At 31.2% G+C, this 22,032-nt stretch overlaps 1 protein-coding gene across 1 annotated transcript in view; it reads left to right on the top strand.

Moving 5' to 3' along the window:
- Positions 1–15,015, top strand: part of LOC105627013 (alkaline phosphatase, tissue-nonspecific isozyme-like) — a 72,743-nt gene extending 57,728 nt beyond the window's left edge. Inside the window, exons 6-7 of the mRNA XM_012208295.1 lie at positions 5,930–6,051; positions 14,566–15,015. Coding sequence (XP_012063685.1) covers positions 5,930–6,051; positions 14,566–15,015 — 572 coding nt within the window. The remainder of the gene's footprint in view (positions 1–5,929; positions 6,052–14,565) is intronic.
- Positions 15,016–22,032: the final 7,017 nt, after the last annotated feature.

Genomic DNA, 22,032 nt, shown 5'->3' with positions numbered 1-22,032 from the left:
GTGCGTGTGTGTGTGTGTGTGTGTGTGTGTGTGTGTGTGTGTGTAAATAGGTGTGTTTGTGTGTTTAAAATTCTAAAAAAATTTTGTTCTTAAAATGCAATAAATATATATCTTTGAGTGTTGAAGAGAGAGAAAGCAAAGATTCTGAGTGAGCGCAAAAAGTGTGAGCAATTAATTTCTCTTAAACTCAGATGAACCTATTCTTACATTCTTTATACATCTAAGTAGAATTTACTAAACTTGCTTACAATAAATATATAGCTATTATCGAATTGCGGTACCATTGTTGTGAAAATATGAGTGGTGGAATTAGGTGGAATTAGCTTAGCTAGTGGAACCCTCGCTGTGGAATTCAAGAAATGTTCGTAAATCAGTTTAGGTACATCCTGTCAGACCTATCGTACCAGAACGAGAATCGCGGCACGCCACGGGAGGCTCGACCCATTAACTTAGAAATATATAAGATCACGAAAGCATATCACGAAGTCGGAAAGTTATGCGATAGGCCGCTCACGAAGGTGCATGCGCCACCGTCGGGAAGTTAAATTACGCGAGGGATTCTCAACTTTTACGTCGCGGCTCAATGAGAATTCTTTTATGTGCAAATCCAAGACTTGGCGATATCACTGCTAGTCAGGTTCACGAAGATAATCACGAAGACTCAAGATGAATAAAGATTCATCCATGAAATTCCTATTCGAGATCTTGAGTTTCGTGCACTCGTTATAAATGTTTTTATAAACTTAGTTGAAACATAATTTTTTCACGTTCGTTCATTTGGCGCGATGTGTAAAATGCATCATAAATGCGATCGAATTGGAGAATTTTATTTATTTATTTTTTTTTTAAATATAAGGACTCTCTCAGCTGAGTTGTTTAATTATATATATATATATATATGTATATATTATAACAAACTCGACTAATTTACCGTGATTGTCTGACTTTTTGCAAACATCCATCGTGTTGCAAGCAATTATGAAATTATTACTTTTATTGTTATTTACATAAAATGAAAATAATTGCAAATATTACAAAAGTTGTTAATTTGATTTACAAACATTAATATAAATATTTACATTTATAATAAATACAATTTTACATAGATTTTATTTTTTTAGCGTACATTTATCGTTTTACATTTATTTATTTACAGTTAAAATGTTTCAAGTGTTATTACAAACAAATGTCACTTTTTCTCATATTATCAAATATCATGTCGTAATTGTTATTAGTGGCATGAAATCAAATTTGTAAACCTGTCAAACGAATTTGCTTTTCGAAGTGGCCTTTAATGATACTTTATGACATTAATTAATATCTAATGGCACAATATCAGCTTATAATCGGCTCAACAATATTGTACAAGGCACAACAATATTACTGTGGCAGGATCCATAATCATGTTTCAATATAATTGGTAAGAAATTTTTGGTGGATATACCGCAGGATATTTCTTGGATAGCTAAAGGATCGTCTTTAATTGCTTGCGCACAGTATTATAATTCACAAATTCGTAGCCGACATCCTTAATTTTATATTATGTAACTGTATATAACACGAGATGGCAAAACACATATCGAGTATTATTCACGACGTTCTAAAGTACGGAGTGCTATGTAAACGATCGAAGTAAAGATCTGTATGTATAAGGGAGAATAAACCGTCATATTGTATCTCTGTTATTTACTAATTGTGAGTGAAACAATGTAATAGGCGCTAAGCTTTCTTTCAAGGTTAATTAACTTGGAGAGCTAGGAATTGGCGGCTGTACTGCTTCAAATTGTTCAAATAATTTACTTATTCCTCATTTTTAGCATAGTGGTGGTTAGCCCATGGAGACCGCGCTATATATTGCATTTTGTGGATTATAACTTTCTCCTCTTCAATCTAACTTGTAATTCTATTCATATTTTAAGAGTTGTGAAAGTGATAGTCCTTATTAGTGTTACCTTGTTTAAAACAATGAAAATAAGATACTTAATTAGAATAAAATTCAAAATGAAATAATAAAAGGTTACGAGTCAAGTTAGATCTTCTATTTACTTTAAAATTTCACCATGAATGAAAAATGTCATATGTGGTCAAAGCGATTTTTGTCTAATATTTGTTGTCAATTTATATAATTTCTTTATATTTATATAAGTTCAAGCAAATTGTGTGTTGAATATTTGTTGGTTTTCAAACATAGTCCTAAACCAACACTGGAATAATGATATCACGAATTAAATTGACAAGCAATTTAATATTATTGATGCTAAATCTTTTAAATAAGCGTCTTAAAAACTTATAATATAAATAAATTACAATTTATTATTATAATTGTTATATAAACTATAACATTTAGCTTGACTTGTAATTATTTTATTTTATTATTTTATTTTAAATTATCTTTGCTTGAAACGTGCATCTCTTTTATAAACGCAAATGTAAGAAAGCTATCCCGCAGTAATCTCCGCTACAAATTGTTTTACTTTTAAATATCAAAGAATATGTTAAATATCAAAGATAATGATGAACTTAATCTCTTTAATTAAATAACATTTTGTTATTTTTAATTTCCATATGTATCAAAATGTAAATCAATTTATTTTTGTGGTTAGCTTCGAAATAAATAATGTCCATGTTAACGCACATTTACTTTGTAAATAATAAATTAAATTTGAAGCAAATTTAATTTTCTTGAATTAAATTGTTGAACTTCATTGTTATAACTAAATTAACAATATATTGAGAAATAGTAGCAACCTAAAATAAATAAAAATAACTCGAATTGGGTATGATTTGATGTTACAATTTTTTTTTAATAGTTCAACAGTATCAAACAGTTTTATTAAATAATAGCATAAATACAATTTAATTTTGCGGAGAACAAGAATGCAGTGAAATATACATTTTTATTAACGTAACCGCTATACATCGTCCTTAAGCCAGACAACTTCATAAAACTCATTTATATCGACAAAAGATTATTGGTTTTTCTGATAATTTCGCTCACACGTATATCCATTTATCTCAGATTACCCTACAATGTCTCTAGAGGCAGATTGCAGGATATTACTTTGCTGACTTCGTGATCTCCTTTTACTCCCTACTTAACGTGCAATTCGTGAGTTCCAACTGTGCCTGAAAGGAACGCAAAGGCTCATTTCATTCCGGACGCTGTCGGGTAGCTTGAAGTAGCGGCACATTTCGCTATCCCGATGCCGGTATTACACGTCAGGTCAGACGTTACAGATGGGCAATTAAAGTGTTACAACTTACCCCCCATGAAGTGCTTAGCGAGATGCGAGATGTTTACTTATAATGATAACCGTCTGTTCTTTTTTTTATGTAGTTCCACAGCTTTATCAGTGGGCTATTTAACTCCAATTGACGTCCAATTAAGGATTTAACAATCTTGTAAAAATGGTAGACTCATCCATTGCCGGTAATTAATATTTAAAACGTCTATTGCTTCTACAGTAAAAGATATTCGTCTCTCAATGCTTGAAGAACACATTTCCAAATTGTTCTCCATTTCACAACAACCTTGTATTTGTTTGTGGAACAGCGTATAATGGTAAATACAATTACCTTATTCTATCGAAGACTTGCATAAAATTAACAAATAGATTGACGAAGCATCATGAATGATTTCCTTCTCTCCGTGATTTCCTCGTTATTCCTAGTCGACCGATGTGAAGTGCCGTAACACGCGAAACGGTAGGTCTATGCACATCAGTCAAAAGTCAGGACGTGTAGCGGCAACAAGCATGCAATTACTCGACGAAACAAGAAAGTGTTTCAGTCTATCGGGTGTAAAATGCGAGGAGAAGTTTAAAGAGAAGCGGCACCGACCGCCTCGATTAGAGTGAACGCCACGCGTTTGCGCGAGCAAATAAACGGTTAAATTATACATTGTTAAACGACGGACAGGCTGAAACAGCGCACGGTGGTGGTCTATTTTTGAAGGTGGCTGCGCGCGGAAGAAGAAGAAAGCTTCTTGAATAAAACATATCTACCACCGGCATGTCCCGGAGTCTTTACTCATCCCTTCGCTTCATAGCCTCCTACATCTTCTTCTCCGCCTCCTCTTTTTTCATCCGTTCTATCGTTAAACATCCGTCCGTTCTTGGCGAGGTCATTCGGGTGACGCCACATAATAGTAATCCGTTAATGGTAATAAAATAAACGTGTTGCACCCGAGAAACTTGGCGAATGAAGTTTACCGTCGTGGTCGAGGAATGTCCGAAAATGTGGCAATTTCCAAAAGTCATTCCGCAGACGTTGGTATTTAACGTAAGATCATGTAATTTTCTTAATCCTCCGGAGCTGACAGTGAATCCATATTGGATTTACTTAGTTATAAATTTTTCGTAAAAATGTTAAACAATTTAATTTTTTTATGTTACTGTAAAGGACCTCATCAATCATATGAAAAAAGTGATTTCAAATGCTGATCAAAAGTTCCGATATAGTTATAAAAGATGGACAAATTTTGTTTGTAATTCCATCTGAAAGTTACTATTTTGAATCTAATCATACATTGTTAGATATCAAAAAAGTAATAGTAATCCAATCCCTTAAGTTAAATAGCATTTTATTATTTTTAACTTCTATGTGTCAAAACGTCAATCAATCTATTTCTGTGGTTAGTACTAAATATAATATATTTTCTTGAATCAAATTGTTTAACTTTATTATTTTAATTAAATTTAATTAAATTAACAACATATTAAGTAGGAGCGACAACTTATAGAAATGATTAAAAATAATTTAAATTGGATATAATTTAAAGAATTTAACAATGCAGTATTGAAAAGAATTGGTATCTACAGTGCACAGTTTTTTAAATATTGTATAAACATTTATTCAATTAAATACTTACATATGCAATTATGTACGTTCCATTATTGATAGGTTTATATAACCGTGAGGAGTGATGTATACATATCGATATATGTATCTGTCTCGATGATTATTTCATTAGTAATAGTATATCTAACGTTATTATGTATGTTATGAATGCACGTATAGTTTTCACGTATAGTTATATGTATATATATATATATATATATATGTATACACAATTAAAAAACAAATTGTACTGTATAACATAAAGATTTTCATTTCGATTAGACTCAAAATAACTTTCAAACATACTTATTATAATATAATATAATAAAATATAAAAATTCAAAAAGCATCTAAGATTCAACTTCGATCGTAATAGACATTAAATTTTTACTTGTGCGTATTCACATATATAACAGTTTTAATAAATCGTTTATTATTATAAAATGTATTCCATTTTTGTTGTTAGTTATGTTTATGAAAATTTTTGAACAGCATTTATAAATTATAAAATATCACAATTTCCAATTTGATTAAAATCACTTTTTCTATAATTAGCTGAGTTCTTTGGATTCTTATTCAAATATACTGACAAGATAAATTTTTGGTTGAACATGAACGTAGAAAAATTCTAATCATATTAATCAAAATTCTAGTTACATAAATTAATTATATAATAGGTTCAATCTGAAATTTCTGATTTGTCTAGTTTCAATAAGAATTCCAATTAGTGCAATTAAACTTTTTTTTCAATGTAATATTCATTCTTTTTTATACATTTTGATTCGTTGAAATTAGTACCTCTTATCTTTTAATTAACATAAATTAAATTGGTTTTACAGATCCAACGTCAGTAATCATGTTATAGATTTTAACGTAATCTCCGGAAGGTTAACAAGCAGAGAAACTTAAACTGCCTCAGGCATGAAATTAAATCAGTTTTGATGGCTCTTACGATTGCATTAAATCTCGCCGGATTATGTTGATGAATGTAAAGTTACAAGTTCGTTTCGTTTATCTCCAGCCATTTATTCGTAAAATGATTCAACAATTCCACTGACGAGTCGCTTGATCAATTTTTTTTCTCCCTCAGGCTCCGACAGCAAGGTGTCGGACGTTGACGGACAGCCCTACACAACGTTGCTCTACAGCAACGGCCCAGGTTACATACATCCGCGGAATATACTACGGGAAGCTGGGAAAGATTCCATTCAGGTAAGAGAAACCCATTCTCATTTTCGTACGCGCGAAAGGTAGTTTACCAGTGTTTATTGGATCGGAGAATGATCGAGTAGCGAAATCGAGATCGCGTTCGAAAATCCATCACGTACCATAGCTGTTCGTGAAATATTCTGCCAAACACTTCCGACTGCCTAGTGCTTATCCCCAACCATTTTCTCGAGTATCCTGAAATATCGCGTTCGATGGGCGCTAGGAATTTTTTAATCTTGCCGTAAAATTAATGAACGGGCTATACGATCGAACATGAGGCAAATTTAATTTTGATAAACAGATATATCAAAAATGGTACACATAATGATTGTATAATGATATTTTTAGCAGTGCATAAAAATCGCACTACTAAATAATCATTAAATTTCGAAATATTAATAAAATATAATTTTAATAATAATTTAATTTCAGAAATATTGCAATTTTAGATATTAGATATTAAATTTTTTTAAATTGAATTAATTTTAGAATTATGTTTTAATTATTTGATAAAATAGATTGCATGTAAAGATATTGACAATCTTCGCAAAATATTTGATTTAATTTAATTTAATTTTTTATATGATAAAATTAATTCTCTTTTTTTTATATAAATTCCATTGATAAATAATTTTTCAAAATTCAAAGGTGCTAAATGAATTGTATATAAAGAGAATTTTAAAATGTGACACATGTCTAGTTGTATGTAAAAAGTGCAATACAATGCAGCGACTGTTTTATTTAGTGTCATATATTTATTTATTTATATATTTTATTCTATTTGCGTTTGTTGTTTATTGATTTTTAATTTCCTTCGCTGACATAGCTTTTCCATAGAATTTATATTTATTTTCGATCGAGTTTATGTTACACGAACTCGCGTTTTTCCTGCTTTACAGTTTTCCACATATCATATGTTTACATAAAGATTTAAATTTATACTAATCTGTAAATAAAAATTTGCCATGTGTTTCACAACTATCTGTGTTTTCTCACGTATTCGCCGAGTTTTATATCATTTTGTATTTACATATCGAGCAGAGACATTTTAGCATTCGCTGAATATTTACGATACGGATATTATTCAACGTCGGTGAGTTACATCGCGGAATATGGGTAGATCATTTCGCGCTTTATTCGCACTTCGCTTTATATTATCATCCCAAACTCATGCGTACAATAATTTACTCTTCGATGCGGGCAGGTGTGGACATTAACAAATTTTACGCGCAAATCCGGTACGCCATGTATAATTATGATTTTACTGCCTTATTTAATATAATGTATTATACCACTATGTCATTACGATACTAATGTAAATTAATCTTGATTAACGGAGAATGTAACTGCCTATAATATATTGAATATATATTATATTTCCTTTAATCGTACAAATTTTCTTTTTATAAAACATTGTAATTTAAAAAAATTACATTGTAGTTTAAAAAAAATTCAAACGATGTCGAGATCGAAAAGTTATGAAATTTTCTGAATTCAAGTCAAAATGATTTCAGTTGAATTTTTATTTATCGAGATATTTATCAAGTTACAAATTAAAAACATTATCTTTCTCATATACTTTATCTAAAACTTGTTATTGCATATTTGCAATATTAAAATCTTGCTCTTGAAATTACAAAGTAACAATTCGTATAATCTTTTCGCTCACAGCATTCGCTCTCGGAATGCATTGAGCAAAATTCATTCTAAAGTTATAAAGGTATCATCTGTCGGTGTGATTCTCGAGTATGATTATTCAATTCCTCGGAATGTTCCGTCAGAGTGAATCGTCATAAGCGGTAAGTAATCCGAGAAAAAAGTGATTAAAATTTGGATGACTATTGGGGCGATAAATTATGTTGACCTGCCTGTCCTCTTTCAGCGATGATTTTATAAGTTGCAAAAAGGAAAACGATCAAGATATTTCATCATTTTAAATTCAAGCGATAGTTTGAATGAGAATATTATAGAAGAATGTTAGCTAAAGAATTATTATTGTGAAAAAAATGTATACACGATTATACGAAAATATAGGAAAAATGTAAATGTATACAGACTTGAAAATAATTTTGTTGGGTCATCAAAATAATTAATTTAAGAATTTCAAATATGATAAGCAATGCCAAAAGTTTTAACATTTTAGCAATCAGTTTAAGCATCTTATATAATTATTCTGATAATCCAAACAAATATTTTCAGATCTGCATTTATAATTACATTTTTTAGATACTACTTTTTTTTTAGTAAAATCTTTCTGTATGGTAATTGCTTAAATCTGCAAATTTTGCAATGCTTCAATGTTTTTTAATATTGACATCTATGAGTCAAATACATTTTTTGCAACTTTTTATTCCACATAGATCTTGAGAGATTAATAATGATAGTGATAAGAAGACAATACATTTTATACATACATATTTGAATAAAAACGAAATTTAAATAATCTTAATTAATCTCTATGATTCATTTCCAATATTTTTTTTGTATATTGCGTAAGATCTGTTAAGAAAATTTAAGACTCATGTAATTAAATAATTGAAGAGCCATCAGCCACACATATCGCAGTTTGCAAGTTAAAAAAATTTTTTATTAATATGAATCGTGCTTTTGTGAATAGTTTTGTTGTTTGGCTATTTGAAAAGTTGCGTTGTAATCTGCATGCTTTGCTGGAATGCATACGATATAATGCCATGAATGCATAGTTTGAGCTAGGATAGTATCTCGTAATATTGCTACGATAGTGCCATGTAGACCCTTGTTCAGGCGCGGTCACATTTTCTACGAACTATCATGTAAACGTAAATTCACATAAATCGATATCACGCGGAACAAGAAGCGTCCGTATTTTACGAGAGGAGATTGTTCCCATTTTATGAGAATATGATTTACACGATGAATGTCAGGTATGCATTAAGCGCGTAAATCTGTTCCACCAGTCGGTATTAGCAGCAAATCTCATGACCATAATACAAAGTACATACACAGTAAATGTGCATGCGATAATGCCAAAGTAAACAGTGACCTAATTTCCGATCGAACAATTTATCTCGAGAATATGAAGAGAATGATTTGGAGTTACTCCATTTCCGTAACCTGATCTTTAAATGAATTATCGAACTATATATAATAAAATTATGTGATACGATGACAACTTTAGTAATGCTATTAAAACAATATATATATGAATTTTTATAATTTGAAATTAGTTGTATTATTTAAACATCTGAAAATTAAACATCTTCATTGTAAAAGTAAAATTCAGTATTGTAAAATTATCCCGTTGATTATATAGAATGCTTCAAAATTTCGAATCAAAAAATGCTTGTATGATTAAATGGTGAACAATGTTTCTCATTACTCATTTCTGTCTCTGTACTTTAATCTGTGAAAATTTTGTTTCGTGACTTATAATGCGATGACAAAATGTTCTTTCTTTCATTTTTCGCTAATAAAAAATACTGCCATGATGTCATGCTAATTATGGAAATAATTATCGTATCGTTAAAGCAACTTGGAATATATTTATTTTATAAAAATGTTCTATCCTGGAACTGGACTTATCTATCCTCGCATTTTATATGTACTGACACGATGTAATAAAAAGCAAGTACGTAATAAAAGCAGGTACCCATCTCAGTGATTTATGCCTGCAATTACATACTGGGAGTTAATGCTTTAGATATCCAGAACGAATTAAACACCGTGCCGAGCTGATATCGAGCTATTTAGTAGATGTCGACTCCCTTCGTTCGCGCGATATAGCGCGCAAATTAATGAGAATTTTTCAGCTTCGATAACTCGCTCGTTTCGCATTGCGCCGTTTCTTTCGCCCTCGTATTATGCCCTGCACTCCTCTGCATTCCTAAAGCGCAAACTGGTACAAATCTGTTCCGCCCCGCACGATCGACTTCACCCAGTTCGCGGGGTGTTCATCCCGCATGAATATCCGCTTCTTGTAAATGTCTTAAAAGAATCCTTTTCACTCTTTATTCACGCAACCAGAATTTTTTGTCCCGTATAACAACATTCGCTAATGAATACTCCTTTGTGTTTTTGTCAGGATATTATTTTATAGAAGAAGAAGAGAGAGAGAGAGAAACAAGCAAAGATAAAAAATTCCGAGCTTTAAATGTGATTTTAATATTTTTCCGAAAAATATAGAGATATCTTATATATATATATATATATTTTAGAATATATCTTATTCATTATAATATAAACTAGTTTAAAATATTTTAGATTTTATACGACAGTTTATATTATAATAAATGTAATAAGCGAATTCAGAATTCTATCTAATCTGCGTTAGATATTTGTTTAATAAATTTACAGCCATTATTGCTTTTGTATCTGATCCTCTTGTTTATTTCGGTAAACTTAGTATCCTGGTCCATTCCATAGATTTTGTCGCCGAGAATAAAGTGTACGAGGTATGCTTTGCTCTGCAATATCTCCGAGTTTTCGTATTACCCAATAGAAATACCGAAGTCGGGATATACTGATGGCAGATAACGTTAACCTCGTACGATATTTAACGCTCTCTCGACGCACCATAATTCCTTAAGACGCCATTTCTCCAGTTACATCCTGCTCCAATGGACCCAGCAGCTCGGCATTGCTTTACGCTTAAACAATCATCGTCGCTGGCAGAATTTCTCTCAGAAGAACGCGTAGAAGAATTTAAATGCGTAAACATCGGAGAAATTTTTATCTATTTATTTTCAACAAACGCGACTATTTGCCTTACGATTATTTCTGGACAAGTGTTTTTTGTGGGAAAGACATTCTTGGAATTTTTCATGTAGAATGTCACAGAGTGACAACCGAAAGTTGCTAAAATTAAATAGCTGTTATCTTGTATAGTGTATAGAAATATAAAATGAAATGAATTAAATACTTTTCTGTAGAGGAAATCGTCGTTTTTGTTGGCGCGAAAGGAATATACTTACATTTTTAAACTCGTAAAAATAAACGTTGTAAAAAAGCCGAAAATCTATCTAATTGCATGGCTATATAATATTCATTCAGAAAATCTCTGCATAAAAAATGGAAAAAATGGATCATTTTTCCGCACTAGTTTGAAAATTTGCTCTAGATGGTTTTATTTTTATGTCAGATTCGAATTCAGCGATTCAAAATAGATAAAAATAACTGGGTAAAAATAGCTCCATCAGAGTACTTCTTTTTGTAAGCCTGTGTAATTTATCCATTATATTCATTATTATATTCATTATTTGCAACATTAAATTTGTCTTTTGTTCTCTTTTCTCTCCTCCTTCTTTTTCCTTTGACAAGTTTATAATAAGAATAATATTTCTGTCTAGTTTCATATATTCTTAGAAGAAGCACAACGTTCTTTGTACTATTCTTACAGACATTCAATGAATATAGCGCATCCCTTTTGCATTCTTGTCAAGACTAGCAATGCTTTCTATGAAATTATTGATATTTTGCTTTTGATACTGAATACCTTTTGTATGAATAGTTTGCCTCTGATCTTAGCTGGATCGAAAACTGTTATGATATTTGAAAAGAAATATTGAATATAGAAATATTTAATGATTTTACCTAAATCATATGATTCAGAGAATGTCCAACTAAGGTAACTACATCCAATGCTTTTAGAACTATACTTTCCGATTTGTATTGTAAAAAAGAAAAAGAAGGAAATCGGAAAATATCCATCTTACTGAGTGTTCGCGACGCGAGAATAAAAATAAATCTAAGATCTTTCTCATTTGACATTTATTAACATGTTATAAATCGATTTTCGTTGAATCAATTGTAATTTTTTTTCCAACTTTTAATCATCAGGATAAACTCTAAAAAAGATCTGAGAAAGATAAAATAAGCGTTCTTGTCATCAACGCCATTCTAGCCGCCATTCTTAGTACTTGTTGTGTCTCCTATGGGCATAAAGTTTTGTTCCATTCTCATTGCTCCAAAATCACTTCTTCCCGAGTCTACTCTAGGACGTGTCGTGGCCTTTCATTCGCGGCGAGATCGCGACAAAGGGTCTACGGTATCTCGACGAGAAGGAAATATTATGAGAGAATTCCTTTTTTCACCGCAACAGTGCGCCTCATTTGAGTCGCACAACGTAGCCGCAGGCGGAATAAAATGCAAAGAGAATTGCAGCGGGTCGTAGTTGAAATTCACGGTGATATCTTTTCGAACCAGCTGTTTTAATTTTATTCTCGTTTTAATTCTAAAATGTGTGCCGTTTCCGTTGGAGGAAGTTCAATTTTAAAGCAATACGAATTACAATGAGATAAAGAAGAACAATATTTTCTGCCAATCTTTGGACTTTACTGATTTTAGAATTTGTAGATTAGAAATTACGAAAATGTAACAAAATATAAATATAACAAAAAATTAAGTAAGTGTAATAAATAATCTGCTTGAACGAATTGTCGATGTAAAATAATGTATTGAATATCGATATTAAAGATATTTTTTAAATTAAAGTTACGATTTTTTTCAAAATAAATAAAAAATAAATAAAAAAACTAATTGATTAACCCTTACCCTTCTAAGTACAATTTGGTGTCTCATCTATAGCAACAAGTACTAGAATCCGTCTATTTTTTTTCAGAGAATGATTAAAAAAAATCTCTAAAAATTCACCAACATACTTTCAACATATTTTCTAGAATAAATATTGGCACTTCATTTTGGAAAATAATAAAATATAGTATAATTTAGTTATAATTATCGAAAGACGCAAAGAAACTTGCATGAACAGGAATCGCTCGGTAATTACTAATGATCTCCCTTAGTAGGGAAAGGGTTAATTTTATACAGTGTTATTTTTATTGTAAAGCATGATATTTAAACAGCATGATGCTTTACATCATATTATAAAGCGTGCAAAATTAATTCCTTATTGTTATTTTATTTTGTTTTATTTTATTTTGTACGCAGAATGTAATTATATCATTTCTACAATTTTTAAATATAAAACTAAATATAAAAATTAGCACAATAAAATATTTTTTCGGTTTATTAATTGCAGAATGAAATATATTTTTATTAATATAATATAATGTAATTAATGTAATGTAATTTTATTCTTTACTTTTAATTATACAATATTATAATACAAAAATTTCTTTCGTATTTTATGAGTTAGATTACATTTATGAAATATATTCCTGCACATAAAAAAATATAAATGTATTTCTCTAGGGAAATAAATTGTAAGTTTCTACGTGCGATTCACAGAGTGTGCACACATATAATACATATCTGTGACAATTCGATGTTTCCCGCTATAACATTTTTTAAATTTAATGTTAAACATCATGAAGGTTTATATTGCTGTTTTTACTACTATATTTTATATAGTCATAGTTATAAAAGCGGCCTCATTAAAAAATAATGCTCCGTTATATCCGACAACTATGAAGTAGTATTCTCTCATAAAATGATGATGTCTTGAACATTTTTTTAACAGAATGTTTTCCATTATTTTTAATAATTCATTGTTTGTGTCAGAATAGTATAGATCGTATTTTTAAATTATTTATACACCGATTTGTCAAGTAACATCAGTTCCTCTTTTACATTCCTTTTTTTTAACTTGTTTTCACGTGACTATAATTTTTACTTTGTTAAATATAATATCTAAAAATGATTCCAAATGAAACGTTCGAGAGAAATCGGGACATAAGGCAAAGATGTCATATAAAGATGTCTTTCGGATAATTTTATAAAATGTCTTTGAAAAATATAAAGTTTTTCAGTTCAAAACATTATAATGTTCTCCGAGTTTATATTTCTAATGTTTCAAATATTTTCTTTATTATACGACATATAAAATTACAAATAAAAATTCAACTTGAATTTCAACACGAAGTCTAATTCTAAAGTGAGCTGAAGGATTTCCTGTATTTTTTAACAAAATGAAAAATTACTGATTTTCCTATATTACATTTAAAAGTAATTGCAAATATAAAAAGTTTAGCGGTGATGAAAACTTGGATAAAAAATGATTTCAATAAGAAATAGACATATTAAAAAAAAATAATCAAGATAAAATAAGAAAATTGTTGTTTAAACTATAAAGTTATATTATTAAATACAAATATTGATCTTATTGAATTGTTTTATTTGTATCTAACATTCACTTTTATATAAAAAGTATCAATCATTTTTTGCAGAGGTACGATTTTTCATTATCATTAATATTCAGCAAGAAATAAATGTAAATATAAATTTTTTATTCCGCTTTCTCCCTATAAACGTTAAACTCCCTATTAACCTAAAAGTGATTTATCTCAATCAATTAAGTCCTCAAATTCTTCATTCCATTTTCATTTTACAAATTTTTTTAATTGTCGTCTACGAATTTATGCCTCATTAGTCATCTATCACAGATTCAATTCGTCTATTTGCATTCTTATCGATCCTATCAAATTTTCTGACAAGACGCACCGGGAAGTCCCGTCCAATCTCTCCCTTTCTCCCCACCCGATTTAGGTACAGTAATTGCATCTGTAACAACTATAATTACAGACGGCAGGCGTGCCGAGGGCGTGGGCGACGCACGGGGGTGAGGATGTGCCGGTGTTCGCCGTCGGGCCCCTCGCGAATGCCCTGTTCTCCGGTAGCATCGATCAGAGTTACATCCCACACGCGATCGCCTACGCTGCCTGCCTGGCCCATCATGCCAGCCGTTGCTCCCGGGATTCTACGAACAACGCGAATGCCAGCGATACAATGAACGCCGCACCGATAAGCTGTCCCTCGGCAGAGCCGAACAGCGCAGCGATATCCAGTGACGTAATGAATGACCGCATGCGAAATCCACCCACGAAATCCGCCGGTGGTCCCTGCCGTTCATTGGCTGGCAGTCCTTCGCTGCTGCTGATGCTGTTGCTGCTGTTACTGCTGCAGGCGCCATTGATGCCTCTGATACCCATCGTTCTGCTGATTCCCCGGTGTCCCTTCGAAAGGACGAGTTAATGCGCTCCTTTCTTCCGTGTCCGAGGAGGAGAGCGGTCTCCTGTGTGACGTCAGGTACATGACAGCGTAGAGAAGCTACTGAACACCGATGTGGAGTAACGGTCGATGGAACGACCGCAGTGTAAATTTGACAGGACGCGGGTCTTCGAGAGTGGCTTACTCCGAACGAGTAGTGATCGCATCTCTCAGTGAACCGTTAAATGGATGGTTTGCTCAACATCCATACGCTGCAAGGGTCATTGAGTGTTGATGCAGCACAGTGTAACGTCACAGTACAGCGCGGAGAGTCCTTGGAAAGGCTTTTCGAGAGCGACTTAATAGGAAGGAGGGATCCGTCACGAAGGTTTGTCCGAAGAAAAGTGTATTTGCATCTCTTCACGTAAGAATCGGTTGACAAATCGACCAATTTATGTATAATATGTCGTGTAACATCGGTGAAGTAAACGACGTGGCGTATCGCTTCTTAAAGTTCTTAGTCTTCTCATGCATTTTTAATCTCATATCTCTGAACACTGCAGTCGAGTACTTTTACTTTATGTATAATAGTTTAATTGATACAAGTTCTTGTTTGAGGGATTACCTAAAGTTCTATAAACTTCTACGTTAATGATTAAAGCCCTTTCAATAAAGAGCATCAATAGTTAGGATCTTTAGAAGAAGTCTCTTATTATTTTAAGAACTTTTAGGAATTAAAATCATAATGTTTTTAATATATTTCCTTATTATTCCTTGTTATTACCTTATCATATATTTTCCTGTTATTTAGTAAAAAATAATTGTGTTCTCTTTTTTGTAATTGTGTTCTCAGGTGTTTTTCTTTTTAGTCGAAGAAAGTAAATCCTTGCATGAGAAGATTAATTGCATTGGTCGAAATGTTTCGAAACTGTTGCTACTTTCTGCAGCTATATTTCTTTCCCTCAATTAATTTAGAATGAAATATATATTTTAACAAAGATATATATATATATATATATATAAAAGATTTTGTTAAAATAAAATCAAATAAATTTTTTAAAGCAATTATATCTTGAAACCTATAAATATTGTTCAAAATTTTGTTCAAAGTAGCAGTTTCTTATTAACAAAAAAGAGAAGAAAAAATTAGCTTTGATTTATAATCAAAGAATAAATCAAAGAATCTGTACAAAAAGAATAGCAATGTTTCCGACACATTTCTCGAAGATCCGTTCGCCTAAGCAACCTCAAGTGGCGATTTATCGTAATCCCCGTAAGCATGTTTCGGCTTCTTGCCGTACGGTAAAGCATATTACAACGAATCGATAACGGTCGATCTCATCGATCTAATATAGACTGTCCAATAAACAGGCCGTAAAGCAGTTCTCGAATCGAGACTTCCGAAGTAGAATAAAATGTAAATATATATTAAGAATGAAGCAGACAATGTATAAATATGAAACACGCGTTCACACATCGAATGTAAACTACAAGTAGGATTTAATCGAGAAGTACTTCTCACGCACGCTGACACGCTATTCTTATCATCGTTATTTAATTTTTGTCTTCTTTGGGTAGGATTATTTTAATTTAAGCCAGAAATATTTAACACGAATTAAACGATTTGTCAAGAAATTTATTTCGCACTGAGCGGTTGAAAGGCAAAAGTGTAATTTTCGCACTTTATGTATGCCACGCTGCTTTGCCTACATCACTTTTATTTTGAGCTTCTCGCAATGTAGAGTAGCTTTTAAAAGCGACTTTGTCAGGGAATTAATCGTGCACTTTTGTCTTGACAGTTCGTCGCTCTGTTTCCCAGATTCATCCGCTTCGATTATTATTGAATAATCCGCCAGCGCTGTCTTTTCGAGTTCATTCGTAATGTATCGCGATATCGCGTTGAGTGAGAAGCAGAGATTTACTGGCGATGCGTTCATGTATTTGTGACTAGTTCTGAGGGAATTGCAGCTGTGCAAGCTGAGAGTCCCTTCGCCATTCAATTCTCCAGAATCCATTCTCACGAGAAGCGTTTCCGTTTCCATTGCAGTTTTGATGGAGCCGTGCAAATTTTATACGGCGTTTCGGCCATATTTGCCAGCGGTTCTAAGAGATGATTTGCCTTTTACGTGCTGAATCGTGACTTTGATTTATAACCCCTCGGCTTGACGAATTAATTGCGCCAATAAATCGCTGTTTTAGCTGTTTCAACTGACAAGCAACTGGCTAATAAAGTTAAAATCACGTGTGGAAAAATAAAAATGCCTATTATTTATTTCGAGCATGAAAAGCTAAAGCATGAAAAGCTATCTTGCAAACAAATATGCGTAAAATAATATATTTGAATTTTATTCCAAATTATTGATGTGTTTTTGAGAATTATTGATTCATGGGATACAAGGATAAAGTACTTGAAATGTTGCTTTTAATAATTCGCCTTTTATTCGGTCTTTTTTAGACAGCGAATATATTGATTAAGTAATTGTAACAGATTGCTATTGCGAATTTCTCTGATACAATGTTCGTCGAGTTTAAATCCTTCTTTCAGGTTTATACGATGGAATTTAGTAATTTTATGCAGGAAGAGAAGAACGCATTGTTAAAGAATTGTTCCTTTTCAAGAATAATACGTACGTACATTGAATACGAGAAGTAGGAGATACCTTTGTAAACGTGCGCACATTCATCAAGTAATATTATCTCGTTTTCAATTTTACCATATCGCGTGTATTCTTGAACAGTTATGATTTTTCTTGTGAAAGATATCTTGAGGCTACAGTTCTTCTCATGATGCTCGCAGTCGGCAAAGACATTGGCAAGATAGTTGCAACGAATATTTTTGTTTTTCCATCAGACATGCTGACTTAAAATTTTACAGCGAAGATAAAGGTCAATATCTTTCACTAAGAATAGCTTATTTCTGTGGCACTCATTTTATGCAGGTTATGAAAACCGCAAGATATATCTCGCAAGCGCACATATATCTTTATTTCGTTTCCAACTTTTACATACTTCCTGGAACGTTCAGGTCAGTCTCGAATTTGTAGAAAAATGAAAATATAACACGCATAACGTAGTACAACGCATGAATGTATGTATATATGTATATATACATAGCACATATATATTATGTATGTATATGTATAGCAGCCTGGAGATGGCTGGAGTTAAATGACGATGGGGACTTTAACAAAGTAAATTCATCCTCAGGACGACGTCATCTTTACGATCACGCGACGCAAAAAGCTGTGCGATGTTCTATGGGCAACGTAAATTCTGCGCACAGCTCTCGGTTAGATAGACGCTGTAAAATAGTTATAAGAACAACGAATGGGACTGAGCGTATCTCTCTTCCGCGTGGGGCTGAAAATGAACAAATATCCGCTACTTATTATCCCGCTGCGAATTACCGACATATTCGCGCGGTTTTCATGAGCTAGAACGAGATTTTTAATTATAAACGAAATGAACATCTCGACAAAATAGAAGACGGATTGCAGGAAATTGAAAACTGAAAATTATATCCGCCATATCATTGTTTAGATGGGATCAGGAATATAAATGTTGCATTGTTGATATATGTTTTAATTACAATTTAATAAAAGAGGTATGTTGCAACATTCCTTGTCAAAAAATAGCTAATTTATCCCATGAAGCATAAACAGTTTTCAAGCTTTGATCTGATAAGCTAATTTTGATAAATTCATATCGAGATTACAAATAAATCTTATATCTCAGTTAGTAATTATAGAGGAAAGTCGTAATATCGATATCGGTCTCTTAAAAAGACATTTCTTTATTTTTCGTAAATTAAACATTTTTAATTACTGTTTACTATGACAATTACTATTTATTATGTCAGTTTCGGGGCTCATTTTGTTGTACATTTATTTTTTTATTTGTCTTATAAAAAAATTAATTATTGCAAAATTGCAAAAAGTATTATAAAAACTGTATCTATATCATTTGATAGAAGACACTTTCTAGTTTATTCAAAATTTTATTTTTAGCTTGTGTTCAAGAAATATAATCTAAAAATAAAATGTAACGATGATTTTCCTCTACAACATTTTAATTTATATCATAGTCACCTACGTGTTTTTTAAAATTTAGTTGCGCAAAATATAGCGTCTATACTTTGACAAAGCAGAAATTGCAACTTTTTATGGAAAATATTCTTTTATTCATATTCTTATTATTAACACTAGAATTCCTTAACACTAAATACTTCCATAATACAAATAACTTTTTAATGTAGTTTATTAAATTTATAACGACATGTTTTTTAAAGATTTTTCGTGATTTTTGTTGCAATATGTGAATGATTAAATTTATTTATTTATTTCTTCTCTTTACATCTTTCTTTTTTCAAAAATATATAATATACATTAAATAGTACTAATAAGTATAATATATATTAATCGCTGTTCTAGTGTTAAACACTGTATTATTTATAATTATTATATGTATAATTTGAAAGATAATATTTTATGCATTATACAAATATATTGAAATATTGTTTTGCAAAATAACAGTATAGGCCAGTCATAATTTTTTTTCAAGATTGTCTTAAATAATATTTTAAAATGTTAATTCGTTTTGTTTGATTGTCTTATAATATCTTAAGACTATATTTAAGATAGTTTTAAATATAAGAATGAACTAACCATTTATATAAGTATTTTGCACCATTCATTTATTGTTTATCATCGAAAAAAAATTGCTTCTGCTTTGCACATAGAGTCTCAAGCTTTTAAACTGGTTATGAATAACGAATGAATGGGTAATTGCTATGCTTTTCTAGCTTTTCAACGACTCGAGACTTATAGCAAGATTTATTGAATGCAAGATATCGAGATAACAATGACTTACGACAGACGGATAAATGTACCATTCACGCCGGCGCATAACGTAAAACTGAATGCACGTAGTAAACGGTTGTAATAAACCCAAAAGAATAGACTGATTTACAGGCAAGATACAGACAAAGATGATGGTATTTGTACGTGGCATTTTGTTAAACGCCGTACAATTTGACTGTATATTTCTCTGCCTCACATTCGTGCCGTTTAAAATTACAGTTAAATCTAGAAAATTACTAACAAGTGCATGTTTTAATTGCTCTGTGTTCTAAGTGAGTTGCACATTGCGAATTATTTGAACTTTAAATCGAGCCAGCGCAGAAATGCATTTTCCGCAAAGTTGTCCAGTTGTAATCCTACTGATGACAGATTTATCGAGTTACGTACGGAACAAAAGATTTTGATGGTGTTTCCGACATTAACATCGTTAATACAAAGCTATTAATACAAGCTAATCCTCTTTTGTGGAAAATAGTTTTCGTTAATAATAATTATATCAGAGAGAAATTACGATAGCGTTTTATTAATATTTAAATATGCACAATGTAATAATGATGCTAATATATTTATCACAGACAAAATTATACATATTACAGCATTAAATTTTCCATTTTCTAGTTGAAACACATTGCTAGTCAACTTCTGATTAATTTTAATTGCAAATAAATGAAAATATATCAATGTATTGCATAATCCAAATCGTTTAATCACCAACATGTGACACGTGGTACTCAAACCGTCAAGCATTTAAGCCGAGCTTACACTTCGAAGGACTTATGTTTAAATAGAATTCTAGCGATCGTGCGATGGATCACATGAGACCAAATTACGACGAAAGAACGCGTTACGACTTCATCGATCTATATATTTCTTGTAAAGAACATCAACACGAATTATTACTGTAATTATTATTGTAATTTATAATAGATATCTGTATACTATTGTTTCATAAAAAAAGAAACTACAAAACATCTATTTGTTTTTGTATCCTCTCACTTTATACACTTCCTTTCTTTTACACTTTGACGGTAACGAGAAAAAGAGAAGCGTACACGGAAAGAACAATTTTACTGAAATATTCAAAAATTTAGCGATTTAAAAATAATTGTGTTAAATCATCAAAATAATTAATGTAGATGTATTTAAGCTTAATGATCAATTCTGCAAAAAAAATTTGACATTCTAGCAACTAGCTTAAACGTCCTACATAATTATTTTAAAAGTTTGATAAAATTATTTTTAAATCTGTATCTAAATTTTTAAATACTTGAATTACAGATACTTGAAAATTATTGTTTCCTTGTACAATCAACTGAAAAAATGTATATATGCAAAATGCAAATTTATGAAAATAACAAATATTAACGTCATTGTGTATCTTATCAAGATGTTTTTACTGTTGTTGTTTGTATAAGCAAACAAAAAAGATGAAACTAAATATTATAAAACTAACTTTACGGATAAAAAGCTATTTACGCAAAGAAAGAACTTTTGCTCAAGTATCTCAAAGTTAAATATCTAAAAATTTAGCTAAATATACATCTAAATGATCGAAATTCCTATAAAATTATTTTGACAGTTCAAGAAAATTATTTTCAGATTTATATTTAACTAAATTTTTAGATACGTCAGCAAAATCATTTTTTTTCACGCGTGATACCACGATTGAATTCGAAAGAGTCGTAATTCAGGATAACAAACGAACCAATAATCTTTTTATATCTCTAGATCACATATTTTGATCGATAGTTGTACGAAAAATACCTTGATTCTTTTCTCTATCGTGTTATATGATTGTGTGAAGGATAAACAGTGAACGCAACATAAATCCACGCGCGAAGTATCATAAATCATAACGTTGTATTATGATTACGTGCGAGCATTATTCCGTAAGTAGTATATAATTCATTTGCTCTCAAACATATCACGAGCGCTCATAGATCTTTCGTGGTCCTCCACTAATGCGGCCTAGATGTTGTTGGAAAAGCGCTCCAGACGGTTATCTGCAAAGTTTCAAGTATCTGCCGATATGCAATATCCATGGACGAATCAAAATTCCTTTCTCAAATATGTTAGGTGATAATAGAAAATTAAAATGGTATGACAGTCGATTTAGCTTTAAATTCTTTGAATTCATACATGGATTCACATTTTTCACCGTCATGTTCTCTCGTTGACATATAATATATTTGGTTTGTCAGAT

The sequence above is a fragment of the Atta cephalotes genome, assembly GCF_000143395.1.
Source record: "Atta cephalotes unplaced genomic scaffold scaffold00007, whole genome shotgun sequence".
NCBI classification, from domain to species: domain Eukaryota; kingdom Metazoa; phylum Arthropoda; class Insecta; order Hymenoptera; family Formicidae; genus Atta; species Atta cephalotes.
Note: the sequence above shows the minus strand (reverse complement) of the source record. Positions and strands in the feature narration are given on the sequence as shown.